The sequence below is a fragment of the Syngnathus typhle genome, linkage group LG16, assembly GCF_033458585.1.
Source record: "Syngnathus typhle isolate RoL2023-S1 ecotype Sweden linkage group LG16, RoL_Styp_1.0, whole genome shotgun sequence".
NCBI classification, from domain to species: Eukaryota; Metazoa; Chordata; class Actinopteri; order Syngnathiformes; family Syngnathidae; genus Syngnathus; species Syngnathus typhle.
The window spans coordinates 9,901,431-9,928,971 of NC_083753.1; the positions used below are offsets into that span (position 1 = coordinate 9,901,431).

The 27,541-nt window shown below is 42.4% G+C and overlaps 2 protein-coding genes across 2 annotated transcripts; both read left to right on the forward strand.

The window, feature by feature from the left end:
- Positions 1 to 87: 87 nt before the first annotated feature.
- itgb1bp1 (integrin beta 1 binding protein 1) lies at positions 88 to 2,721 on the forward strand. Its single transcript, XM_061301646.1, has 7 exons — positions 88 to 249; positions 894 to 1,022; positions 1,171 to 1,249; positions 1,328 to 1,458; positions 1,590 to 1,682; positions 1,961 to 2,110; positions 2,179 to 2,721. The coding sequence occupies exons 2-7, from the start codon at positions 951 to 953 to the stop codon at positions 2,248 to 2,250; spliced, it is 597 nt and encodes a 198-aa protein (XP_061157630.1). The 5' UTR covers positions 88 to 249; positions 894 to 950; the 3' UTR covers positions 2,251 to 2,721.
- A 1,360-nt stretch (positions 2,722 to 4,081) lies between these two features.
- asap2a (ArfGAP with SH3 domain, ankyrin repeat and PH domain 2a) lies at positions 4,082 to 27,169 on the forward strand. Its single transcript, XM_061301475.1, has 28 exons — positions 4,082 to 4,598; positions 12,252 to 12,324; positions 13,907 to 14,052; positions 14,154 to 14,228; positions 17,088 to 17,137; positions 18,022 to 18,151; positions 18,487 to 18,572; positions 18,644 to 18,719; positions 18,804 to 18,890; positions 19,331 to 19,434; positions 19,554 to 19,623; positions 19,711 to 19,798; positions 20,057 to 20,105; positions 20,313 to 20,479; positions 20,771 to 20,904; positions 21,119 to 21,213; positions 21,284 to 21,473; positions 21,609 to 21,694; positions 21,910 to 22,025; positions 22,431 to 22,498; positions 22,565 to 22,672; positions 22,752 to 22,953; positions 23,374 to 23,541; positions 23,698 to 23,803; positions 23,992 to 24,050; positions 24,233 to 24,312; positions 24,384 to 24,503; positions 25,684 to 27,169. Exons 1-28 carry the CDS (start codon positions 4,473 to 4,475, stop codon positions 25,756 to 25,758), a joined length of 2,934 nt encoding a protein of 977 aa, XP_061157459.1. The 5' UTR covers positions 4,082 to 4,472; the 3' UTR covers positions 25,759 to 27,169.
- Positions 27,170 to 27,541: the final 372 nt, after the last annotated feature.

The following is a 27,541-nucleotide window of genomic DNA, read 5'->3' on the forward strand; positions in this document are numbered from 1 at the left end:
TGCTTCAAGAATATATTAGAAAGAAACAAAATGTGTGGTTTTATTGATTTAATGTCTAACTCTTGTGACAGCAGTTTAGGTTTAGCGCTGTCATTGGTTAAGTCCCCTTTAAGACGGGTTGGGCGGAGGCTGTGAAACTACGAGAGAAGCGAAACAGTGCGAATAAAAGCCGACAAACGCCCTGTTGAAAGCAGGGAGATTATCCAAGTGATGTTAACGGCACACTGATGCACCAACAAGGCTGACCAGGTATGCATCTGCTGGATTTCTTGCAATTACGGCGATCTCTCGAGGGAGTGAAAGTTGACTAACTTCACCGTTGAAATGAAATCGACGTTATGCGTGGGAGGTGGATAATGAATGGTTTTGCTTGGGTGTTTGTACTTCTAAATTAAACGCTGGTTATAACTTTATTTATGTCGCAACGTGTCATTTGCGAATATGAATTAAACAGCAGCGAAGGGCAAGGATGTAACAGATATGTGAGAACCCTAAATATTTTATAGTCCACCAACGGACGAAGAAGCAACTTTGGGTCCGCAGGAAGCTGACGTCACACGTCTAAATAAGATAAATTATAGTTGTTTTTTTTTATTCATCATGACATAAAATTGCATGAAAAATAAGATGGTTAAATGGAAAATTAAAATGACTAAAAACGCCCATTGCAAGCATAGATACTGTAAATTCAACAAGTTAAATATATTTGATCCAGTTTGTAGAAAACATTTTTTCTCAATTAATTGACAATTTAATAGGTTGGTTCATTATTCAACTTAAAACTCATTATTTAATAGGCAGCCAATTTATTAATTTTGGTACAACAGTGAATATAATGCACATTGTCAAACAAAACGAGGACTATGGTGTAATCTTACATGTTAAATGTTTAGCGGCGTTTAGCTTGGAGGTGGGCTGGAATGCGGTGGTCCAGGATGCAAGAGTGAAAGATGTTTCGCAAGGTGAAAAAGCGCCACAGCAGCAGTAGCTCTCAAAGCAGTGAGATCAGCACCAAAAGTAAGGTACAGTAATCAAACCCAGTCTTCACTCACTGGAATCCAATGAGACCATGTACAAGTCACGTGTAAAAACTGAGGCTGATCATTTTAAATTCTTTTAATCATGCAGGTGTACCTTATGTCGTGGTCTTGACCTATGTCTCTTCCTTAGTCTGTAGACTCCAGTTTGGGAGGACTATCCAGGTCCAGCACAGTCGCCAGCCTCGACACAGACTCTACCAAGAGCTCGGGTCAGTTTGATTGCATAATCCGAACATTTTATTCTATTACTCCTCTCCCATTAATGCCAAAATGTACGACATCCCTAGGAAACAACTCATCCGAAACGTGCGCAGAGTTCCGGGTGAAGTATGTGGGCGCCATTGAGAAGTTGCAGTTTGACATGAGCAAGATGCTCCAGGAACCTCTTGACCTCATTAACTACATTGATGCGGCACAGGTAAAAAATATTAATCCAATGTCGTGCAGAATCTGTATGACATCAAATCTGCCAGTCATGCTGAGTTTGAATTCAATTCCATCATGTATACAGCCAAAATGATACAATTTATGTTATACTTGTAATTTTAGCAAGATGGAAAGCTGCCATTTGTACCAGGAGACAAGGAAATGATCCTGTTTGTGTCGAAACACGGAGTCAAAGTGGCCTCGTTGGACCAATGTGTGAGTACTGTTTTGTATTATATTGGGTCTAAATACAACTTTAGCCACGACTGGTGAATATCAATCAGTAATTTATAAATGTACACAAAGGTTTATAACTTCGTCTTGATGCCACAAGAGGGCAGCAGAGCATTGCATTTGTCACCCCAGAATGGGTTTAGTTTTTTGTTGCACAGAAATGAACTCCTTTTTACACTTGCAAAAAGTAAAATACTGATATTAGGGGTAATAAAGATTTGGTGATAACAACGGACAATAATTAACATTTATTCCGTCAGGATGTGTTGCACCGCCACCCGCTCTACCTGATCGTGCGCATGCTGTGCTACGACGACGGCCTCGGCGCGGGGAAGAACCTCCTGGCCCTCAAAACCACCGACCCCGAACAGGAAGGGTGCACCATCTGGGTTTACCAGTGCAGCAGCTCTGTGAGTGCCAGTGATCTGCCATTAAAAAGAAAGATACTTGATTGCCTTTTTTATTTTTATGTAAACAGGAGCAGGCTCAGTCCATCTGCAAGGTACTCTCAGCTTCCTTTGACTGCGTACTCGCATCAGACAAGTTGTGAGGATGGCGTGCGAAAAGTAAAACCAACAAAGGGAGACAACAATGACTGACAAATTCAACTTTTTCTCTAAATCAAGTTTGTTTCACTTACTACCTAGATGCCATATCATTCTCAATATCGGCACCAACCAACCACCACACAAACAATCCAATTTAAACTTTAAATTCAAAATGAAAGATGCAAAGTGAAATGGTTGCATCCATTTGAATTTATTTCAGGTATTCTAGTTAAATGGTACAACAGAGTCCTGGATATTGCAATAGTTCGGTGCAACTATTTGGGTACGATTCTTTGCAATGTAGCCGCTTGTCCTTAAGTTTTAAGACTTGGATTTATTAATCGTATGTTTTTCACAATTGTGATAGATAATATCAGAAAGCAAATTGCGGTACATCTTTTATTTCACGTTACTGTCACTTTCATCCATTTGTTAAAAATGTTTGTTACATTAAATGACTGAAACTTTTTCAATTTTGAGTGCCCCCTCCCTTCTTTGTTATAGTTCAAATATCCACCAGAGGGCGCTCTTGATGTGTAAAACCTTCCTTATAGACAACAGTACTATAGTTTAACTGAGACTGCGTGTACCTCGTGAAAAAGTGGGTGTGTTAAAAGTCAAGAATGTCATGCACGCTGTGTGCATATTCTGAACAGGTTGTACCGGTACTTGGTGTCATTGAGTTAAGGTTAAACTGCACTGGGTGGACTTTGCCTGATGAAGAACGCATCTTGTGGTTTGGTTCGGTTGCGGTACATGTCACATTCCAATACCCACAAATGCAAAAAGTAATTGAATTTACACCATGCAAATGAATACATGTATGCTGAATATCCATTGGTTCAGAAGTGTATACAGGTGGAAAGCTGCAGGTTGTGCTGAGCTACAGTGAATCTAGTTTGTCAGGGTCTGCTTTTTAATTTCATAAGACATTTGAGGCCTTCATGCTAGACATTCAGGCCAAATCTTGAGCTGCTTCATTTAGCAGCTTTCTAGGAGACTCTGCAGAAATCCAAGAATGTGTTAACACTGCCCACTTTGTGATTTGAAGTCTGGCTTGGTTGATACTATATATAAACCAATTTCCCTGCCTTGGGTTGGAATTGGAAACAACTTTAAAAAAAAAAAATCCAAAACCCAGGGAAAATGCATGCTATTCTGGGAGAAGAAAATAATTCTGGTAAACACTGATCAGCTGTACGCAATGCTCTTCTGAAACACTATTTTGTTCAAAGCAAAAAAAAAAAACACACAATGAGTAATGCCTTAATAACCAGATCAGCGGAGATCCTGCTCATCCTGTTCTTCACTGTTTACAGACGTGTGCATTACAATGAGATAAAATTGTAGTGTTTTTGTTTCTAGTGATGCATAAACTTAATTTCCCTCATGGGATGAATAAAGTAAATCATGCAATATCTCCTTCATTCATTCATCACATCATTTTAAAGGAAAAACACTGGTGAAATTTGCTAAATTTTAGCATACGCTGCATTCATGGACTACTAGAACATTTTTCCTGAACAAACAACTAAAACAAAGACAGAAAATTTAAAATGTGGACACGAAAAAGAAAAACATAGTCGTGAACAAACAGAATGAAAATCCACAATAAAATCTTAGATCTTGCTCAGTCGAGTTTCCTTTTAATCGTGTCCAGGGGATTTCTTCAAAGTCGTTATAATTACAACTGTTTAAATTGAGTTTGAAGGTAGCATACGGTCACGCCCTTGCTTAGTTTCGATTGGCTTCCCTTTACCAGCCGTCGTTTCTGATTGGCTGCTGCCGGTCCATTGAACCCCTCCTCTACCTTTGTGGATTTCATGCGCTCCGGATGAAACCGTTTTATTGTTGTTCCCCCCGGCTCGCTGCAGTGAGCCCTTCCACCTCGTTCCACGTTTGAATACAACGGAGGACAATAGACTCCACGGAGAGAACTTTGGTGTCTGTATCGATCCGAGGGACAACCATTTAACCTGAATGGACTGGCAATACTTCACTGAAAAGCAACTAGAGGTTAAGAAAACGATCCATCACCGCGGAGCACTGTGTCGGGGACCGAGTGTTGTCTGAGATCTACCCAGACATGGTTCACCGTCAGCCGGGATCGTCAAGGACACTACTACCGCTTCTTTGAACTTTTACAAACCAACACCGAGAAGAAGGCATCGGGGATAAGAGCTCGTAGTCTGCTGTTTATCAGACAGTAAAGGGAGTTTTAATTATGCCTGATCAAATCACAGTGTCTGAGTTTGTGGTGGAGACCAATGAGGACTACAAGTCACCCACCGCCTCCAACTTCACCACCAGGATGTCCCACTGCAGGAACACGGTGGCCGCACTGGAGGAGGTGAGTGCAACGGGTGGGAATGCAAATACACCTTTTTTCTTTAGTGCAGCATTTCCCAACCGCATTGAGTCAGGGCACATATAAATTCAAAACTCTGTGCATCACTGAAGTTGAATTATCCTGTCTGTATGCGTTGTAGTCATAGATAGAAGTCAATATAAATATTTTTTGAACCAATTAAAAGGAATTGCATATTTTCCCTAACATTTTCAAGACATAAAAATCAAATTAATAACATCCATTCATATTGTTTTTGCTAACTAATGAGCATCTATGAAAATGGTTATAAATGCAGACTTACTGTATTATTAACATTCAAACAAATGGATGCTTTGCATACACCTTTGGGTTTGTAGTGACTTGACAAGATCAGTAAGTATATGCTGCTCCATTTTTTAAATTGTTGCATTACACTCTGTGTGTGTGTGTGTGTACACAGAGAAGCACATTTCCATGCAGGTTTTCTGAAGAAGGGCTTCCGTTTCCTTCCCCATCGGCGTCCTTCTCCTTTGCTAGAGTTTCCCGACTTTGTGTGCTCCACAACTTAGAGCCTCGCCCAGCCCCGGCGGTAAAAATAGAATTTCCCACATGAGCTGGTTGGCAGCCAGTGGTGTGTATATGTGTTAGTGTGTCTCTGCCTCTGGAAGATGTCAGGTGATCAGGGCCGGTTGATCACTTCCTGTCTGCAACTGTTTTACCTGTAAGCAAGCAAACTGCAGAGGAACCTCTGAGAAAGAAAACAGAATTGAGACAATTCACTTTTAAGCCATTACGTTTTTTTTTAATTAGTACCACGACAATACTTTTTGCAAAATGGTAGTCGTGGCGGCGGGCTGTCGGATAAACACTGATGCTCAAGTCGCACGGTGACAAAATATCACTTGAGTTGGCCTGTTTGCAGCTCAGCATTCAGTGTAACAAGTAGCAAAACCATAAGCGCCATTAATCCTTTAATGCTCACCTAACTGAGGTCGCTTCAGGTTGTGACGTCATGCTGGAAGGCAATTTGAATTTCAGTCGTTTCACAATTCCTTCCACCTTCCCATTGTGTAAACATTACCAAGAGAATAGACTTCTTTTTTTTTTTTTAACGTAAGGCTAATCCACATCTGGGCTCTGTGTCAACAGCTTAAACTGTCTGAGGTTCTACACCTCGCTTTATTTTTACACCGACAGACACCTGCTCAGGCTGTCGGGCTCTCCGCTGACATCATCACCATTGTTGCTGGTTTATGACGAATCTGCTTTGGGGGTTCCCTTTCTTGCACTCAGTTCAGCGTGTGAAATTTGTCGAGACGTTACTGCTGACCGACCAGTGGGTGCGTTTTGAATAGATTAAAAGACAGGTTTGTCGCTGTTGACTCTGCTCAACTGTTGTTCCGCTCACATTGACCTCAAGCTCAGCCGACACAAGGCTTTATTGTTAGCCGTTAGCTCAATCTGCGGTGGTACACTTGGTGAACGCTTCCATTTATTGTGATTTGCTCTCCAAACAATCACAAATGCACATTTTGCATCACTTTTCTCAATAGGAACTTTGAAGCAATAATCTAAAGAAGATAATTGCGCTCAACTTAGTTCCAACCTTGTCGATTTAGCTTCCAAGAAGGCAAATCCTTTAAGTGATGACAATGCGTCTGTTTGCAGGTTTTTCTTGGGTTGCAATGTGCTAACAAAGGGGATTAATTGGTTTGTCTTGTGTGATTAATGCACAAATCTGTTGTACCAGATGGCTTGCGAACTTCCAGTTTGCTCCGAATGGACATGACCGGAGTTTTGCAGCAAGTACAGAGCAACTCGGACAGGAGCTTATCTCTTATTCCTCTCCTAAATGTGTCAGAAAATGTCACTAAACAGATCTCAGTCCGAAACAAGCCCCTATATATGTGTGTGTGTGTTTGCGCTCATGTGTGTTGATGCTTGTAAAACCAGCATGGTAAAAACCAGTTCATCCATTAAAGAGGATGTCAACCCCCCCCTTTGTACTTCTGTAAAACTTTTCTGTCTCCACCTTTTTCACAGATCTCCTAAAAAATATGGATGGAAAAATGATGTCTGAATAATTAGAGGTTGTGTTAGCAATTATGTGACCACACAAGTTCCATTAGAAGTAGTTGTCAATATCCCCCCCGGGGGTTTAGATGACCTCCTTGTGAAGTATTGATCTTGGTTAAAATGCTCCTAGCTGACCTCTGGGAAGATTTGCTACAGTTACTTAATGTTGTCAGGGACAGCAACACCCAAAGTGATTTGTTCTCCAGCTGGCCATCATTTCATCCAGCAGAGGTTGCTTTCACAGCGGTATGCCAGCTATGCAAAGCTCAAACAAGTTGCCCCGCTGTTGATTTTGTAGCGGGACTACTGCGGAATACCTCTGAGTATCGGGGATGGTATTCCCAGCATCAATTAGGCAACTGCTGGCACTGACCGTGAATACCATACCAGCCTTTCAGTTTCCAGATGATTGCATAACACGTAATGAAGCTCGTTAAAAAGCAAGTAGCTTTCTATGAACTAAAGAGAGTTTATGAGCTCCTTTTGTAACCACAACGAACCCACAATCCTGGTACCGCTCAATTTCCTAACTCGATTCTGGTCCCTTGTGATACCATCTTGCCAGCTGGCCACGCTTAATATCTCACGACTGTTATTGTAGCTCACCGCTAGGTACTTAAACGTCTCATTCAACACGATCTATTTTATAAGCTAATGTGATGATGACACGAGGTGGGGAGTGTTCCCTCGTACGTCTTGACTATGTGTTGGTCTGACATCTTGTGTTGTTTCTGGGATTTCTACAGCTCAGTTTCTTCCCCCCCTTTCAATGTTTGGCGGGAACGATAGCGCCCATGCTGGGAGTAGCAGCTGCTGTCTTCGAACAGGTGGCTCAGTGGAAAGTTTTAACAGGGATCCAGACACGTGGATTATCAATTGGCGGTGAAATCCTCATCTAATAGTCTTAGGGACACATGGATGGGATGGGATGGACAAGCACTCCCACATATCGCCTAAATGGTCAGTCGGTCCCAAGTGAGCAGATATGGCCAGTCTTGAGTACATCTCCTAAGAAGCTTAATGCTCCCTCTAATTGAAATGGGATTCGAGAAGGATTAGCACAGTGCTAGCGTCTGGCTTCGGACATACATATCCAACACCGTTGATAAATATCCTAACAAAAACCAAGTCGAATAAGAATGTGGTTGTTCTCAGACATTTTTGATTTAGCCTACTTGGCTACTGGTTTTGCAGGTTTTTAATTCCTGTGGGGTTCTTGGTTTGAGATCAGCTCATACTGTCGAGTTGGCGTTATCATGCAGAGACAAACTATCAAGGCCTTCATTATGCGGATGCTTTCTCTGTGGCTCCTTCAGGGCCAGGGTAAAGGTTACCGTCTGGACCCAATCAGTGTAAAGCCACAATCTTAACCAGCGGTTTAGAAGAAAAGTTCAAACACTCGATTCAACCATGGTGAATGAGACTTGAGGGGCCAGGGGGGGTACTACCTACTTATTAGCCCAAAAAGAGGTTAGGGGTTGGACACTTGCGGCATTTGGTGGGGGTCAAAAGCATATGACACGCTCCTCATCCATCAGTCTGTCCTCTACCAGATTCTCCGAGACAACCTCTGTTGCTGGCTATTGTCCTCTGACAGGCCGGGCTTCTTCTTTAATGAACTCCACCATTGATTTGTCGTCCGCACCACTCGAGTGGGAGGGTGAGTCCTTATGTGTTATTCTCCCGTAGTCACTTTCACTCTAAGATATGACCCACAATCTCTCTGAGGATCATTCTACCTTAAATTAAGGGAGTTTTAATGAATTTGTCACATTTGACATCAGACCAAAAAAATGTGATGTAAAGTAAAAATAATTGAAGATTTTAAATAATACAAAGTATCATCTGCATTTTCTGTTATGGCTTCACGATAAATGGCTTGCTTTGATATCAAATTCCGCCGATGAATCCAGCTGTCGCAAGATTATTGCTTTTCGGAGAAACCGAATCCATTAACTATCGCAAAGAAATTGCGATATTGGCATACTCCGGCCTTCTCCATTTTCTTCTTCAGACTGTAACACTGCTTGATACTGCAGTCGATTAAAAACCGACAAGCAAGCCCAATTCCCCTTGTGATTCTCCCGAACGCTGTCACGCTCCATTTAATAGTGCGGTAAGAGCTCCCGCTACCGCTCTGACACCGTGGGGTTGATGCATATGTTCATGCGAAAGAGCCAAAATGACTCTCCATGGTGACATCCTCTGTTTCCCCTTCCAAAAAAAACCTTGGCACATTTCATCCCAACAAATATACTTTTATGAGTCTCCTGCTGCTTTATTACCTTTTTAAAATGGTACTCAAAGTATACAAGGTGCTATCAGGTCTCCACAGTCTTCTGGATCTCGCAATTTGGTTTGAAACATGCTCACCTTTGCTTAGAATGATGGAAAAGTTTGGATGGAAATACCTCAGTCTCCTGGGAAAACCAAACGAACCAAATGGCCCGCCCAGGTCCTTGTAAAATGCGAAACGTCTCAGCAGTGAACATGAAAGTTTGTTTTCTCTTTGCACTGCAACTGATGTTGACATCCTGCCGTGACTTTTGGCAGCTTGCGGCAGGGCCTGGAGCTACTGCTCACTTTATAGTGAACCATAAAGTACTACCAGAAGCTAAACGTTTGAACTTTGGAGTTGTGCAGAAAGATCTTGACAAGTGGACAGGGCACAAAATATCTGAGAGACCCATGGACCAAGCTAGCAGTCCTTTTTCCCTATCATCAGACTTTCCAATGACTTACCTGGGAACAGAACATGTTTGTAACAGCCCGGCTGTAACGTTGTCTCATCTCCTCAGATTTCTGCCCGCGGGATTCTTCCGGGCCGGCAAGGTGGAACTGTATATTTGACATATGTTTTGGATGAGTCATAGCTTTTCCGCAGGACAAACACTGCTGTGTTTACACTGACTGAACTGTGGAAAGCAGTTTTTCCTGACCAGGAGAACACAGGTGGAGAACAGCCACGCAGTGTCTGGCACATTTTAAGCAGTCCGTGTTTATATACTCCGCAACATCTTGACTTAAATGTTACAAGATGTCTTCTCCAATACGCACGTCCAGCAAATAAATGGGATAATTAAATGCGAGACTGCTGCCTTCTCATTACCTGGTATCATTGACCTCACGGGGCAGACCTTTTACTCATGACTGCCTTGGGTTAAGTTAGCGTTAGCCTTGTAAAGTATTGCTCGGTTTTGTAGTTTGTGTTTCTGTGAATTCAGAATGCCAACCAGGCCTTTGAGGAACGCGTAAGAGCATCTTGAATTACAGACATGTTGTCATCGCGAGGTACTTTAAGTGGTACAAACAATGAGGCCGGGTGGCTTGTCTGCATGCAATCATCCAGGAATGTTTTCAGACAAAGGGAGAGGAGAACATCAGTTGAACAGAACAACTGGATGGAGCTGTAAAAATATTTTACTATCATCTCCAAAACTGGAGTGGTAGGCCAGAAGCCAAATGTTAGCTCGTCATTATGTTGAGTGTTCCGACTTGGCAGAAGTTCACAATCAACTGAAATCTGTTCCTTAGATTAGATGCGGCTTGGAGATGTAGTCGTGATTTGCAATTCAGTTTGGTTACAACAGACTTAAGCAATCCCCAAATAGTTGTACACGAGCCAAATTCTCACTTGTCCCACTCATACCTTACTCACAAACTCAGGAAACGTTCGACTATGAGTAAATGGATCTCCACGGCAACGGCCCTCATGACCCACTGTAGATGTCCCGCAACAGATGGTGCCTGATAATAATCAAAACGTTGCTAGTCTTAATGATGTCAGGTATTATTTTGGTTGAGTCCGAGATTTTCATTTATCGCCAACGAGCTACTTTCGAGGGAAATGCTAACAATGCAGTGATCGTCTTTTGTGAAGCAACTTCTATTGTGTGAAGATTCTCAGATTTTTGGAAGCCTCCGAGGCGACGGAATTCCCCCGGGAATAGTTTCTGGGTTAAAACCAGCTAATTTTAGATCGGAGGCCCGCGTTCCAAACAAGAGGGCCGAGTCACTTCCCTCAAGCCTGCAGAGTGCAAACATGAGAAAGCCATTGATTCTTTCGCTTTGGGAGACTTTGCCTGAGAGAATTTGCCTCTTGGCTGAATTTGTGAGCGACCGTGTGTTACAGCTTGGAACTGTCAAATTGATTCGGAGGGTGATTACTTGTTGCGGTCAAATAAAGGTTAAGCTGGCCCATCAGCTAACTGATAGATGGAGCTTCTTAGCTAATACGTGACATTTGAGGTTAGGAGGTAATTGGTCCACAAAAGCTGCTCTTAAGGTTAAATGGGGATTTTTTTTTTGCCAATACGGATTTAAAGCCTTCACATATTTTTCAATTTGCAGTATCTGTCTTTATTGTATACATTAAACTTAATGATTGTATTCGTCTTATTCGATCTGTTGTATTGCTCAGACTGAGGAAACTGATTTTAAGGATTGGTTCTATGGTTATCATCGTCATTTTACTTTTCTGTACCTTTCCGCACAAAAATAACAAGGAAAATTGGTTTGGCTCAGAAAGTTTTTTTTTTTTTTACTTTTGTACACTTGTGTGAAGTCTGAAATGGGGAATTTCTCTCTCACTGTGACAGATCGCAACAAATTGGATAATGACACATGATACAAATGACTCATTTAACAACCGCCTAAGGACATAAAACCGCAGCTTTTACATGTACCGAGTATATATATATGTAAATAGAATGTAGACATTTGGAGCTTTATTTTCTTTCCACTCATTTTCTATAGCGTCTCTTGTCTTCATTGGGGTTGCGGGTGAGTTGGAGTCTTTCCCAACTCTCTTTGGGTGAGAGGTGGGGGTACATGGCAAACACCTATAGACAAACCAGCAATATGAAAGTGTGTGTGTGTGTGTGTGTGTGTGTACAGTGCCGTGCATACTGTTCCTGAATGGGAGTCATTGTGCCATTCTTGTATGCAAAGTGTCTGGAGCATCTGATACGTGTTAAGCAGATAGGGGGAGAGCAGGTTAGGTAAACATTGCTTTTTCCCGCTTGAGCAGGCGTACTTAATAAGGTCTCCTCAAAATCGCCCCGTTTCCTTCGAGGTACAGTTGGCGTATTGTCTCAGCTGCATTTATTGACTATACAATCAGCCATAATATTAGCTTGACCTGCACTCTATTTGGAATTGAAATCCAAATATGAGAGTTCTCACAAGAATTCTGTATTTTTAAATTTAATAACACGACTTGTGTTGTCATGTCGAAAGAATTTAACACCATCGTGCTTATTTTGGTTCCCTCATTAAAGACGTTCTGGATATTCCAAACTACTGTTGTCGTAGCAGCTCACACACGAAGAGAGTCACACAAACACACATCCCATAAAATAAATACAATGACTGTGGGGAGCATGTCTATTTTTAGCGCTGCCTTGAATAATGCATTACTTTGCAGTCAGTGTCGATACACAGCGCACAAAGTGGGCTCTCCGCATGCATGCAGAGTGTGAAGTTCTAAGAAGCAACACTAAAATGTCAATCAATGTCGCCACTATTAGTTTGATTTTTTTATTTTTATTTGAATGAAATCCTCCTTGTCCCACATTTTCTTCTTTGTATCCGTTTCAGGCCTTAGATGTGGACCGGAGCGTTTTATACAAGATGAAAAAGTCAGTGAAGGCCATCTACACGTCTGGTTTGGGTGAGTTTTGCCATTTTTTTATTTTTGGGTCATGTTTGCTGTTACAGCCAATGTGCATCGGGGTCAAGCAGGGACAATAATACACCCCGACAAGGTCCGCTTCTGTAGTCCCAACACGTACATATTCCGCTTCAGACATTGGAACGTCTGTTCTGATTGGCTGAGTGTTTTCCAGCGTCTTTTGTGTGACCTGCCAGAGCCCCCGCTGATGGCGAGAAAGCCAGCGAGCCAGGGCGAGAGACATGCGAACAATGTGCTGAGCACATCTTTGGGCGAACACTGCGAGCTCTGTTGTGGTCCCCGCGACAGCTGTCTGATCCCGACTCTCAAAGGAACAGCTGGGAGGGCCGCCGAGGCGTGGACACACGGCTGCTTTCACCTCCCGTCACGTTATTAACACGCATCGCTGGAATTGCGTCTTTGTGCTGTGACAACTAAAAGGAGGAATCCCTGTGTTTACAGTAAAAACATGATTTAAGCCACTGGGCTGCTGGAATCGTTTAAGCAACTGAGCCTCGGTATTAGAAAAATCGATCTACCCGGACTCTTATTTGTTTATAATACAAACAAGTTAGATCCATGAAACCCTGTGCGGCCATTTTTCTTTGCTCAAAGTTATAATATAAATATGCAGAGGCCTGTTTATGTAAACGCTATCTTGCTATGTTAGCATTAAAAGATAATACAATTTTGGATGAGAAGTAAATCAATCCAGTATTATTAAAGCCAACATTCTGATAGTTCTTAAGTGATTGACTGCACATTTCTACAACGACAACTAAACTATAAAACCTCACACTGGTGCGATGTACAATTTAAAAAGTTACTAACTCAAAAGTTGAGATTAGGTCACACTATATGATTGACCCTTGTAGATTTTATTACATGCGACTGAATGGGAACCAGCATTCAAATTTGTCGTGTCGCTGCACACCAGTGGCAAAAAAAAAAAAAAGGAATAAAATAAAAACTCTTTGCAGACTACACATACGGTAAAATGTTTAGTCTTGCCGTGACTTAACCTTGCGTCTCAAATTAGACTTCTCTGATGTGTTTTTGCACTTACGAGTGGCTCAGAAGCTTTCAGCTAATAAGATTGTGCATTTCTGCCGAGCCACAGACATGATGTGATGCAGCTCCATCTATAAAACCGCCACATGGCTGAACACCGATGTTGTCTGCTTTGTGTCTGTGTGTGTTTGTGTGAGTCACGGCCGCGTCGCTCCAGGTGTGTTTTAGTGCTCACCTTTGCATTTTAACACTCCTCCTCTTTCCTTGAAGCGCTAACCCCCAGTGCCTTACGCGCAGACACGCACGTCATATTTCCTTGTGATGGTTGTCATGGCAACATCCCCTCTCTCATCCCCCCCCCTGAGCGCCTTCCCAAGCTCTGCTGCTGTCCTGATTATATTAAATGTTCCCCCTCTCATCCAAGATAGCTAAGGTGCTCCAATTGAAGATTCAGGTCACTAATTTGTGTATTTTTAGGGTTTTGCTATAAATCAATCAACATTTGTGTATTTGTAGCATCCGTCAAAGCTGACTTGAATATGTATGTGGGGTTTTTTTTTTTTTTGTCTAGCTCACGTTGAGAATGAGGAGCAGTACACTCAGGCTTTGGAAAAGTTTGGAGAAAATTGTGTGTATAGAGACGATCCCGATTTGGGCTCGGCGTTCCTCAAGTTCTCCGTCTTCACCAAGGAGCTGACTGCGCTCTTCAAAAACCTGGTAGGTCAAATCCACTGGGGAGAGAATTTCCATTTTGGCCATCATTGTCTCAAATGCCTGAAGGCACACACTGAACTGAACACTGTGTGTGTGTCATCTAGTTCCAGAACATGAACAACATCATCACCTTTCCTCTGGACAGCCTGCTGAAAGGAGACCTGAAAGGAGTCAAAGGGGTAAGTCAGCTACTGGTGTCACTTTACAAGCAAACTTTTATGAATGGGATGGATGACAAACTGGGAGGATTTTTTTGCCGAATCAGCAACAAAACTAAAATCGCAAAGTCAGTTCTCCCATATTTACTCGTTGTTGCATAACACTTGTTACTTGTGACCTCGTGACCTTTTACTCCTTGTCTTTGGTTAACGGCTGGCGCTACAGTATTAATATGATGAGATTAAGTCAGCTCCAATGAGGCTGGTAGCTATGGAAACGCGACCCCGTGACCTCCAGCCGCACGGTCCGTCTCGCTATCTCAGAACTGTTTGTCTCTCCTTGTTCTTTTTTGTCAATGTTTTCTCCAAGCGTCTGACATGGCTTCCTGTCATTGTTCTCGCAACCCTGCACCACCAGCCCCCCCTCCCCTTTAAAAAAAAAAAATCCACACCATTTCTACTCGTAATGCTTCACCACTTATAGTTTTTTTTAATAATTCAGTGCAATGGAGTTCATTAAAATTCTGCTCGTCAATTTATTGCTCAAGATAATATTGAGAAGTTTTTTATTCCCATATTCCCAGTCCTCTTCTCACCTTCATCATCTTCTTCCTCCTCCTCCATTATCGCCCTGTATGGCTTTCCCACGAGACCGACCTGTCAGCAGACGGGGAAGCGGCATCGTGTCCAGACTCGCTTGACAAGCCGCCGAAGCCATAGGGAGAAAAAGACAAAGTAACAACTCGACTTGAACGGAGGACTAGGGAAAAAAAAAAAAAAGTAGAGAACTCGGTGTAATAAATGTCACTCATGGAGGTATTCAATGTGGATAAAAAAAAGTACAGTCATGTGTGGAGAAATGCCGCACGATTTAATTTTATTAAACCAACTAATTTTATCTGTTCATCATAGAAAACAGCAAAAATTCAAAAAGTACTGAGAAAAAAAATATGGCTCTGTAGAGTAACTTGCAAATTAAAGCAGGAAGTTTTGGACTTCCCAGTTTTGTGGAATGCAGGATTAATTTCCTGCTGGTTAATGTTTTCCACAAACATGTCAATACTCCCCCACTACTCTCGTCAGTAGTAATACCAATGCCTTGCTAGTGACTAATTTAGGAACCTTTCTAGCTTTTGGCTCCGCAAAGAAAAATATATTCCACGTCATCTTTTCTCCTTTGGCCACCCAAGACAATCTGGACTTTGTTTGGGTTAGCTCCCGCTCCTACAAAAATGACCACGCATGAGTTCCCGCAGGACCTGCTGGTGTCCCTCTTAAAGATAAACAAGCTTAATACACTCCCAGGCAGCGGAAAATGAAAAGTGCTGAGTCTAAAAGTCAGTTGTGCAAACGGGAGGGATTTTCAAAGTGGACGCCAGCATGATGTCATGCCATCCCGTGCTTTGGATGGCCACTGTAGCATCATCTGTGTTTGCACAAGTAAGACGCGAGACGAGAAGGGCGTTAGTGGTTCTGAATGGAGTCCAGCTGAACCTCGTCCCGTTGTGGTCCGGCCGCTGGTGAACCACCCACTCCTGCTTACCGCTTGAGATTTTGAGATAAAAATGATTTGTCCATTTTTTTTCTATGGTTACTTTGTTTAGAGTCTTGGCAAGATTGGACTATGACAGCTGAATTTGGGTGAAAGGCAGACTACACCCTTGGCATGTTGCCAGCGGGGGTGCTTGGGATTCGGCGGGAATTGATCCCACGCCAGCCGTACGGAAGTCAGAAATGTGAACCACTACACCGCCTTAGCTTGCACATCCTGTTTTTTTTTTTGTTTTTTTTTTAAAGAACCTTGGTGCTCTCGTTGGATCTATTTTGAGTACTTTGTGTATGGACTCTTGCCCAAGTACAAAACCTGGTCTCCACTGGTGCTGACCTTGCTGCACATTCAGCATGGAAGTGGGAAAGATGGTCGATTTGCAAATTGAAGCATTTTTACCATGTTCTAGCTCCGTTCCTGAATTCCAGCCAAAATGGGAACAAGGGTACTCAATGCTGCTTTTCCCAGAGGGACTATTGTGCCCCCGTCTTGGCCTTTTCTGCCAAGCCATGCCCACGTATGATATTTTTAGCACTTTCTGTTTTCCTGGTGTCTCAGGCTGTGATATTTCCTTCCATCTCGCCCCACTTTGCAGTTTGTTTTATCAGCTTCCCGTTGGCTCTAAATTTTGTTTTCCCCGGCTACCCTTCAAATGTTCGGTGAGTGGCAGAGTGCTCTTAGATTTGGTTCAGTGGACCAAATCTGATCCCGGGGTTTGAGAAGTTGAGCATGCCACTCACTCCTCTGCAGCTTAATCGCTGTGGAAATCAAACAATGGCACCGCAACGTCAATCTAAAATCAGTTCGATATGGATCAAATACTTTGGTAGTTTCATAATTCCGAATTGACTGTGATTGCGTCGACTTGCATCGGATCTAATCTGCCTTTAATCAGCACGGCAACAGCGGGGACGCTGTTTAATCAAAAGTTGGTTAAAGCTCACCCTTGACAATGAGAAATCAGCGTTGCTTGTCATAGGCGTGACCCGGGGGGAAGTTGATGTCCTTCAAACAATTGGGCCTCCCTGTTCCCTGCTGAGACAGCATCTATGCACGGAAGGGGGATTCCCTTGTGTCGATTCTCGTCGTCGCATACACATGGAATTTGCTCATTAGTCAGTATGGAAGCTCTCAGCGTGTCTGCTCAGTGGAATTCCTGTGTGTGTCTGCATAGCCATGGTTGCTTTGTCTTTCATTATTCTTGATTCTAAATATTTTTTGGGTTGACTAATCAGCATGGATTGGCCAATGTTGTATTTATTTGTTTGTCAGTTACTGTAATTTTTTTTTGTATTTGTATCATCAACATGTTTTTTTTTTTTGCCACACAGGATCTGAAAAAACCTTTTGACAAAGCCTGGAAGGACTACGAAACTAAAGTGTAAGAAGATAGTTTTATCCAATTTGAAATGTTTCTTTTGAAATGTGTCTCTCCCTTGCTTTAACACCCCCTTGTGATTTTCTCTCACTTTAACAATATTGTAAATAACCTCTGTCCGCATGCCCCCCCCCCCCCCACTGAAAAGTCTTGTGCATGCAAAAAGATGTTTATAGCTTTTGATATATATCTTCCAAGCTGCAAAGGACATTCTTTACTGAAAGGGTAATACTGCACATCTCTCCAAACCTTTTCCAATGAGACAATCTGGTCTTGGTGCCAACATCAAGTATTCGGCCTGATGCTGCATGGCATTAGTCCACCATCAGTAAGGTCAAGTTGGAATGGAAGTGAATGGATTCTCGTCATCAGTTGAACAAGCAGTGTCTTGGCTCGTGGCCAAACAGCCTGGCAACCGTGTTTCGGGATTTTGTAAAACACGGTCATAGCTGAGGACGCATGTGCTGACACAGCGTAATCCTGTCAATGGAAGCCTCCCATGTGACAGGTAAAAGAGCTGCTGATGTTCTGACAGAAGCTGAAAAGTAGTGACTTGATATGATTTTTTTCGTCGTTAGCATTGCTCGGAGGTGCTGCAATCGATCGGCGATCCAAAGCTGCTTTTATTTATTTATTTTATTTTTTGCAAAGGAATTGCATGGAAATGGAGCCACCCCTCCATTTTGTGGTCCAGTATGTTCCAGTCATTGCCTGCAGAAGTGCGCCCCATTGTTGGTCTTTGTGTAAAATCACCTCCAGAATTGCCAAGATACTCAAAATATGCACCCCCTCACTTGCTTGCCCTCAAAAAAGTATTTCACAAAGACCTATTTATGGTGGGGGTTGAGGTTCCTCAAGTTCACCTCCTGCAATGTTCTCCTTGGCAGCACCAAGATCGAGAAGGAGAAGAAGGAGCACGCGAGGCAACACGGCATGATCAGGACGGAGATTAGCGGGGCGGAAATTGCCGAGGAGATGGAGAAGGAGAGGCGATTCTTTCAGCTGCAGATGTGTGAGGTTAGTTTCATTATCATTATTCTGAAGCAATTAAAAAAAAAAAAAAATGGCAAAGTGCCAAACATGTCATCGATGTTTGGGAAAATAACACCTTTTACCAGAAATGTCATTATTTGATAAATATTCCAATCCAGTACGTGTATTTTTTGGAATACAGATACTCGCTTAACATATTTTATGATTGTAAAGTCTGCGCCGTTTTTGATTTAAGTTTTACTTTCATGAACTTGAAGGATAACATTTTTACTTTCAAGTGAAGAAGATGAATTGAAGAGGGGGGGTGAAAATAAATGTTCCCTCTGGCTGAACCTTTGCCATCTTGACTCTTATCACAGTATCTGCTCAAAGTCAATGAGATCAAAATCAAGAAGGGAGTGGACCTGTTGCAGAATCTCATCAAGTATTTCCATGCACAATGCAAGTAAGACTGAAATTCAATTTGGATTCTTGCAAGAACAACTTCACATGGACCTGACTGTTCTTCTGGTTCAGTTTTTTTCAGGATGGTCTCAAAGCTGTGGACAACCTGAAGCCTTCCATTGAAAAACTAGCGACAGATCTACACACAGTGAGAAATATTTTCTTGACACTTCCTAAACTGCCTTTCTTTGCTCTTTTTTTGCATTTTCATTTTCTATCATCTCATCACCAGATTAAGCAGGTGCAGGATGAGGAACGCAAGCAGCTGACTCAGTTACGGGATGTTCTTAAAACAGCGCTACAAGTGGAGCAGAAGGAGGTAACACACACACACACTTAAATGTATTTTGCTGTGATCACTTTTTACATCTTGATCTTATCTGAAATTTTCTCCTCTCTTTTACCGCCTCCTCAATTTGTGAAACAAGTCTAGAAGAGTAAGTGGATTAAAAAACAAAACATTCACTCTGTGTAGTTTCCTGTTTTTATTGTGGTGGTAGTTTTATTTTGGTATATTATCCAATACTATCGTAGCTTTTAAAAAAAAAAAAAAAGTTGCAATTCTGTTGGCTGTGTGCATGTCTGCTGGTAAAAAAAAAAACCCAAAACAATATCAATACAATTGTATTCGTGTCATCACAGGCCTTGAGATACTTCCAGACAGTACCACTTAACATCATCCACTTGTCAATGTTGACATTGATTACAGATTTAAAACAAAAATGCTCCTATTATAGTCTTTGTGTGTGTGTTTTACAGGAATCGCAGGTGCGCCAAAGCACTACTTATAGCTTACATCAGCCACAAGGCAACAAAGAGCACGGCACTGAGCGCAGCGGCTATCTTTACAAGAGAAGTGATGGGTGGGTTGTTAAAAAAAAAAAAAATCAAATCATGGCTTCAACTCATTCGTTAAGGTGATCACATGAAAAATGCCATGTAACATGTTTTATCTATGTCTGTTGATGAATGTGTGGTGAAGGTTGAGGAAAGTGTGGCAGAAGAGGAAATGCACAGCTAAGAATGGATACCTCACGATCCCACACAGCACGGTAAGAAAACCACCACGACCTAGGCAAAAACTTTTGTCGTCAATTCAGATTGATCTATTTATTCATTTTCCATCGTCCGTCTTGCAGGCGAACAGACCGCCAGCCAAACTCAATCTGCTCACCTGTCAGGTGAAGCACAATCCGGACGAGAAGAAGAGCTTTGACCTCATATCACGTAAGACCAGACTTTCTTTTCTTCCCTTTTTTAATCCCTACCATCACCATTCCCCATTTTTTTTCCTTCCTGCTCTCAAATCGGTGTTCAAAGGAAGTAGAAGGTCACAGCTGGGTAGAAAGCAGGATGGGGTTGTTATTTTATTTTTACCTCCAGCAAGGATGTTATCTTCTCATTGCTGCTTTACTGTTTATGTCAAAAGGCCAATTAAAAAAGTACGACTCATTACAAAGCAGTTTATTCCTTTTTTCTTTTTAGACGACAGAACGTATCACTTCCAGGCCGAAGACGACCAGGACTGCCAAATGTAAGTGCCCGTTCCATTTTTTTTTTCACGCTTACGCCCAACTTCATCTTGTTTACCTCTTTTAGCAATTGTACAGCTCCCATACTTCTTTATTTTTATCTTCTACCCGGCGACTATTTACCCCACGTTCTCCTTCTGTTCCTTCTCACCTACTTTCTCCTCCTCCTCATCACTTCCCATGCAAATTTTCATTCCTACTCCCTCCAGCTGGATCTCAGTGCTCCAGAACAGCAAGGAGGAGGCGCTGAACCAGGCTTTCAAAGGCGACCATCACGTCGGCGAGAACAACATCGTGCAGGAGTTGACCAAGGCCATCCTGTCTGAAGTGAAGAGGATGACAGGGAACGACGTGTGCTGCGATTGTGGAGCGCCCAGTAAGTGATGACAGTGGGAAATGATTGACAGCATATAAAATGGACTGTATTTTGAAGATTAATAATAATAATAATAATAATAATAATAGTAATAATAATAATTAAATTGAATAATAAATAATATATATATTTATTTAAATTAAATACTATATATCTATATATATCTATATATATCTATATATATCTATATCTATATCTATATCTATATCTATATCTATATCTATATCTATATATATATATATATATATATTTTTTTTTTTAGAGTTTTACATTTTCTTGTTTTCTTTCCAGACCCGACGTGGCTGTCCACCAACTTGGGCATCCTCACATGTATCGAATGTTCCGGCATCCACCGGGAGCTGGGCGTCCACTACTCCAGGATCCAATCGCTCACTCTGGATGTACTCAGCACCTCCGAGCTCTTGGTAGGCTACGCGTCCATAATTCTGGAATATTGTGGCAAGATGAAAGCATGCTTGCATTTTTTGGGGGGAGGTTAAAATTTGTTTGACTTAGCCCATGGCTTTGGTCACATGACTCCTTGTTGTTCAGAGCAGGGTTTTGTTTAGGATGTCCATAGCACGCCTGATTTAAGTGTCGAATCAATGCGACGCTACTCTAACTAACCGCATTCCACAGCTGGCCAAGAATGTGGGGAATGCAGTCTTCAATGAAATCATGGAAGCAGGTTTAAGTGCCGAAAACGCAGTGAAACCCAACCCGGCCAGTGACATGTAAGTCGCCGCCGTGCTTATACGCATGACTGACACCGCTAATGAGCTGACACTCGGCACCTTCCATCAGGCAGGCGAGGAAAGACTTCATCGTCGCCAAGTACACCGAGAAACGTTTCGCCAGGAAGAAATGTCCCGACACAGCTTCGCGACTCCACACGCTGTGCGACGCCGTCAAAGCTCGTGACATCGTTTCCCTCATTCAGATTTACGCTGAGGGAGTGGACTTGATGGAACCCATACCGCTAGCTAATGGACATGTCAGTAACGCCTATTCACACTCACTGGTCACAAAATTAAGTCTAGGTCAAGCTGTGTCATTTTTTGAGTGTTGATTTATGTCACGCTCAGTTTGTCCACTATGAAAGGTCTAATCTCTTGACGTTGTCCCTCAGGAGCAAGGAGAGACCGCCCTCCATCTGGCTGTCAGGCTGGTGGACAGGACCTCTCTTCACATCGTCGACTTCCTCACCCAGAACAGGTCAACAAAAACTACACGAGAGAAAATCAGTTTTCTGAGAGTTCATTTGGCGAGCATATGATATAATGGTCCGTTTATCCATGTGACGTTTCAAAGGCTAATGTTGACATTAGCTGGTGGGCAGATGTCTTGAAATTTAATTACGGGTACAGAAAGTCATATTTTACTTCATCACAATCATCTTTTTTTTTTTTGCTTTCTCTGCTTGCTTGCAGTTTAAATTTGGATAAGCAGACAGCCAAAGGCAGCACGGCGTTGCACTACTGCTGTCTGACTGACAACAGTGAATGTTTGAAGCTGCTGCTGAGGGGAAAAGCCTCCATAGACATCCGTAAGTAGAAAATATTTTTTTTCCTCTGTATTTATTGACACTTATTAGTTTATAGAAATATTTTTCAATTTGATTGATTTTTTTTAAATTGCTTTTATAATTATTATTGAATTTTTGATTTACGGCCACAAATTACTGACTCAGAAATCTTCTCCTTGAGAAGCCTATAAAAGGACATCATGCTGATTTTTCTCTCCCACAAACACATCTGTGAGGTTTAGTTCCCAAGAGTTTCGACTCCATGGCGACTCTTTCTCACAACACTAATCTTTCCTCTGTTGTGGCCCGTCATCTGCAAAACACTGATAATGACGACGGAGGACTCAAGTGTGGGAAACGGGAAGCAAATCGGGTCGAGTTTTTGCTCGGTTACTGACTCCACGTTCATCCGATCCACCCTTTCAGCTAACGAGGCCGGGGAGACGCCGCTGGACATCGCTCGCAGGCTCAAACACCATCAATGTGAAGAGCTGGTGAGCGAGCTCACTGCTTTTAAGGCCTCACCCGCCACATGCACACTAATTCTTTACATATTTTAGTTGAACCAAGCCTTGGCAGGGAAATTCAACGCGCACGTCCACGTGGAGTACGAATGGTGCCTGCAGCATGAAGACTTGGATGAGAGTGATGAAGATCTCGATGAGAAGGTGACAGTAATCCCGGTTGATTGGAGCATTTTTAAACGCAAAATATTTTGTAGCATTGAGACCTCTTTGTGCTCTCCAGCCCAGCCCCCACCGCAGAGAAGAGCGTCCGGTCAGCTGTTACACACCGAGCACAAACTCCCACCTGGCTAAGGACAAGCAACGCTCCTATCTGCCAAATTTGGTCAACAACGAGACCTACGGCACCATCGTAAACAACAACCCACCTCAGCCCGGTCTGCCCGCCACCACCTCTGCGCCACCGCTACCCCCGAGAAACCTTGGTACATGAATTACAGTGTGGAAAGAGGTTTCTCTGTATTGCAGATTGCCCTCGTCGTAAAAAATGGTTTCTCTGTAATGCTTTTGGCCTGTTAATAACGGCCGTCTGACATCATGTCCGCATTTGGACGCCATATACGTTTTGCAGCAAGCCAGTTTAATTTCTTAAAGGGAAGTCTGTGTGATTTTGTATGTGCTACTAAAAAGCGTAGCATAGCTCCACTGGGCAACCGCACGGTGACGCCGCCGCCGCCATCACAGACCCTCTTTAATAACGTTAGTGGTCTTCTGGAGTACCGCCAAGGAGCACGCCATTCCTCACTTTCACTCTCCCCCTATTAGTGTCCCTTTCAATTCCACTCACGTATAATCAAGTTACCCTTCCTTCTTTTGACGAGCCTCCTCTTCTTCTTCACTCGCAGTCCAGTTGGCGGGCCTCGGCGGGATGAATCAGCCCTCGTCGTCAGGCAGCTGGAAGCCAGCTTCCATAGACCTGGTTGGTCGGCAACGGTCGTCTTCGGATCCCCCCAACATGCACCCCCCGGCGCCACCTGTTCGGCTCACCTCTACAGCAGCTAAGCATGACACAAGTTAGATCTTATTAGATGTTTATGAATACATCTTATTGTAAGCAGATCAGATAATGGATGAATGTATATTAAAAATGTCATCAGAGCATCATTTAGCAGAGCTTGGATATGCAAAGATAGGATGTGAAATAAAAGAGGTGTCACGATGTGCCACAGGTTTGGGCGCTTCTCCTGCAGGGAAGATTGACACAATGAGTTTACACTCCAAGTCAAGTCAAGGATCTGCTGGATCTAGAAGCAGTCAACAAAAGTCGTCGGCAGGGTGAGGACATAGGGGCATTATTTTATTTTAGTTTATTATTTTTTTAGTATTAATCCTTTTTATTTATTTTTATTTTACACTATGAGAAACATCTCTTATTACGATTTCTGTTCTTATGGCCTTGATGCCGTTTGATTTTCTGTTTTGCCTTCCATCCGTGAATCATTTATTTTCCTTCTGTTTTCCAGCAATGATAAAAGTTTCAACCGAACGCCAGCAAATCGGACAGCGTCTATCGAACGGCCAAGTGAGTAAACTGATAAAAACAAAAAAATAAAGCCTTGTGTGTGCAGGAAAACTTGATTACTGCGCAGTCCGATTAAAAAGCTACACGTCAGTTGTTTCTCTACCCGAAGGCTTGATAGTTTGAGCTGTGGAAGCGTGCAAACCTTGTTGTCTTTCTGATATCATTTCCTCTTCCTGGTGCAGCTAAGGAAGTGCCAGTATGCCCCCAGAACTCCATAGGTCACGTTCTACCTCCAGCCCACCACTCCAGGAAGCCCTACACTGTAAGTTCACCCCTGTTTTTGTCTCGCTCACTAGCTTGCATCGACGTCTCACCATGTAATCACCTTCTCAGAAGCACAGGCCGAAGCGAGTGAAGGCCATGTATAACTGTATGGCAGACAACCCAGACGAACTGACCTTCTCGGAGGGCGAGGTCATTGTGGTGGATGGGGAGGAAGACCAGGAGTGGTGGGTCAGTATCCCAAAATCTGTTTGTGTCTTTCAATACTAGCAACACACAAATGCAGTGGAAATTTTAATACACAAATATTTGATCGAATCTCGAGGTGACAGTGAGTTTTTGCGGAGGACGTTATCGTCCATATGAAAATGATGGAAAGTGCAAAAGATCTCCAAATGAGATCCTTTCGAATCATGTGCACTGTTTCCACGCTTTAATTAATCCGACAGTCTGTTCTTTGTCCGGTTTTAATTAGCAACAGCGTTCAGCAATTAACCGAATGTCTGTGTTTGAACAATAGCATCCGCTTATTTTCCGATGGAGAAAAAGAAGTCGTCTATTTGATTGGGGTATTTATTTGTTTAAATGGATAATGTAACCTGTGACTGATTAATACTCGGTATTTATCCGAGTCGAGGCCGCTATTTGGTGAAAATACGGTAATCGTCTTGTAAACGTACCCTCAAGACGATCCTTGGTCTCATTTCCACGGTAACCATGGTAGCGCCAGCAAAAAGCCATGAGCTCATCTTGAACCATGTCTCACACACAAAAGCCTCTTCCCGCTACCCCCCCCCCCCCCCTCTTTACCACCATTCCCGCTTCCTCTGCGGAGCCCCTTGTGTGAAAGTGAACCAGCTGCAGCCGTCCTCGCTGTCCCCCCCCCTCTCCCACACCCATAAGGGTCTCTAACATCCTCTCCCAGCATTTAGCATTGTTAGCGCCGCTATGTTTCCTTGGCCAGTGCACAAATATATTCTAGCTTTGTTGTTTTCAGGTATAGAAATGGAGCTTTTCAATGTCAAGGTAATGAGTGGTCACATCCTAGTCCAATAGCCGCCTTGTGAAGTCATGAATCTCCTTGTCAGCCATAAATATGAAACACATATTGTATTTTTCAGACTTAAGTTGCTTCAGAGTCAAAGTCACACCAGTCAAACATGATTCATGAAGAAGAAGAAAAAAAGTAGAAGCTGCGGGAGAAACGATGGAAAAAAAGTGACTTATAGTCCGAAAAATACGGTGCTTCACCCGAAACCCATCTAGCAAGTCCACAAAAAAAACATAAAATTTTTCCAATTTAGCTCCAATAGGTGTGTGCTGTACGTATTCTGTATACTTGACATTAAATAGTTGCCCTCATGTGGAGGAATGTTTTGTTCTCATATACCCTTGTGGCCTTCCTTTCCAGCTGGGCCACATTGAAGGAGAACCGATGAGACGAGGAGCCTTCCCGGTCACCTTTGTACACTTTATTGTGGACTGAAATGTCACTGCAGGGGAGGTCAGCAAGTCCAAGTCTTGGTGACCGTGATGACATTCGATGTGTTTTTGAACCTCTTGCTGTTTGTGACTAGAACACAATTGAAATGATTGTCGTGAAGGACATCTCACAATAAATACACTTTCCCTTGCCGCGCCGTCACACATGATGGAAGGTTGTGCACCACTCAATTCCTCCTGCTCCTTCTCCTCCTTCACTGTACACGAGCAAATCAAAATCCATTTAAAGAGGAGGTTGGCGTCACCATGCCACTTTACAAACATGCCCAACGATGGCAGGAGGTTTCCCACTCGTACCATTTTGGGAGAGGGGAAAAAAACAATTGTGTCACGCTTGCTCTGCCTTATAATGAAAAATGAACAACAACACTTTATTTATTCGTCAGATGATGAGGCTTTATATGGGTAATATATGTGCGTGTGCTCCACCTGTCATCTGCCTTATTAAGCAGCTAGGTAAATGTAAAAATCATATCTGGCCTCATTTTGAGTGCGTTCTTATTTGGTCAATGCATAGAGAATACTTTTGGATGGCAAAGAGACAAGAAAATGTCGAAATACGGGAAAAAGTTATTTTGTTCACTACATTAATAACCAATGGTAAATGTATTGTTTGCATAACTAAACATGATTCCGTTTAGATTTTGCTAGAAATTACAAAGATCCTTTAGAATGCTGCAAAATTCTACTCCATGTCGGACTAATTTTCAAAATGCAGAAAAAAAAAAACACCAAAAATGTTCATTACTGTAATATATAACACAACTTTGTTTTTTGTATCATTTACAGATACTCCGAATTTGGCCAGAATAAGAATACTTTTGAATGTACCTGTATGTATGCGCTCATCCACGACATGTTACCATTCTGCCTTTACGTAGACTTTTCTTTGTGCGTTGACATTTCGATTGGCCCGCACAAGAAAAATGCACGCATAAGCGCCATTGACGCCAGTAGAATGTATGTGTGTGTGTTTTAGACATGTCAAACTAGTGGCTTTTTCAGCAACTAACATCCTCCTCCCTCCATTTGTACAGTGTTTTTTTTTTTTCCATATTAACACAATCATTCAATGTAATTAAAATGTGTTGCAGAGCAACTGTGTGTATACAAAAGTCAACGTTCTGATGTAGGAGAAGGCATTTAAAGCCGAGCCTTGCTGAGTGTCTAGGAAAATTGCAGCTAATATTCATGGTGTTTATTCTGACTATTATTATTAACTCACTGGAAACAGGATGTAATCTATACATGTGTACATAGGTGTGTTATTTAAATGTAAAGAGACTGTGGGTAACACAGCTGGACTATAGTGTGAGTTTAAAAATAACATCTGTTGTCATGATTGACTCTGTATGTAAATGGGAAATTAAACTGGAATAAAATAATCAAAAGAGTGCCATGTTGTTGCTTTTGGGAAGCGTGATTAAAGTGGCTCAATGTGTAAATGGTCATTGATTGTAAGGCTTTTAAAGCAAGGTGCCTGTTCTGTCCCATTAATGATGAGTCCACTCTAGGCTTGACTCCAGTGAGTGCAAGTATATCAAGTGTCCTGCACTTTATTATCTCCTGTCAGCTTCCTTCCATCCTCTTTTCCACTTTGCAGGTGAGAGGCATTACAGAACCAAGGAGTCATGTGACTCATACACTGCTTTATTTAAACCCTGTTAATCATGTTTGAAAAAAAGTAAGACTAAGTTTGTGGATAGCTATGGTAGGTTAAATAGCTCCAAAGTGCTTTTATCACGCATCCTATGCTGTGTATTCGA

Coding starts and splice junctions, on each gene's coding strand:
- itgb1bp1 (XM_061301646.1), top strand. CDS start 951: ATGTTTCGCAAGGTGAAAAAGCGCCACAGCAGCAGTAGCTCTCAAAGC. Junction 1,250..1,327: donor AGACTCTACCAAGAGCTCGG/GTCAGTTTGATT, acceptor CGACATCCCTAG/GAAACAACTCATCCGAAACG. Junction 1,459..1,589: donor ACTACATTGATGCGGCACAG/GTAAAAAATATT, acceptor TTGTAATTTTAG/CAAGATGGAAAGCTGCCATT.
- asap2a (XM_061301475.1), top strand. CDS start 4,473: ATGCCTGATCAAATCACAGTGTCTGAGTTTGTGGTGGAGACCAATGAG. Junction 18,573..18,643: donor TATTTCCATGCACAATGCAA/GTAAGACTGAAA, acceptor CTTCTGGTTCAG/TTTTTTTCAGGATGGTCTCA. Junction 22,499..22,564: donor ACCATCAATGTGAAGAGCTG/GTGAGCGAGCTC, acceptor TACATATTTTAG/TTGAACCAAGCCTTGGCAGG.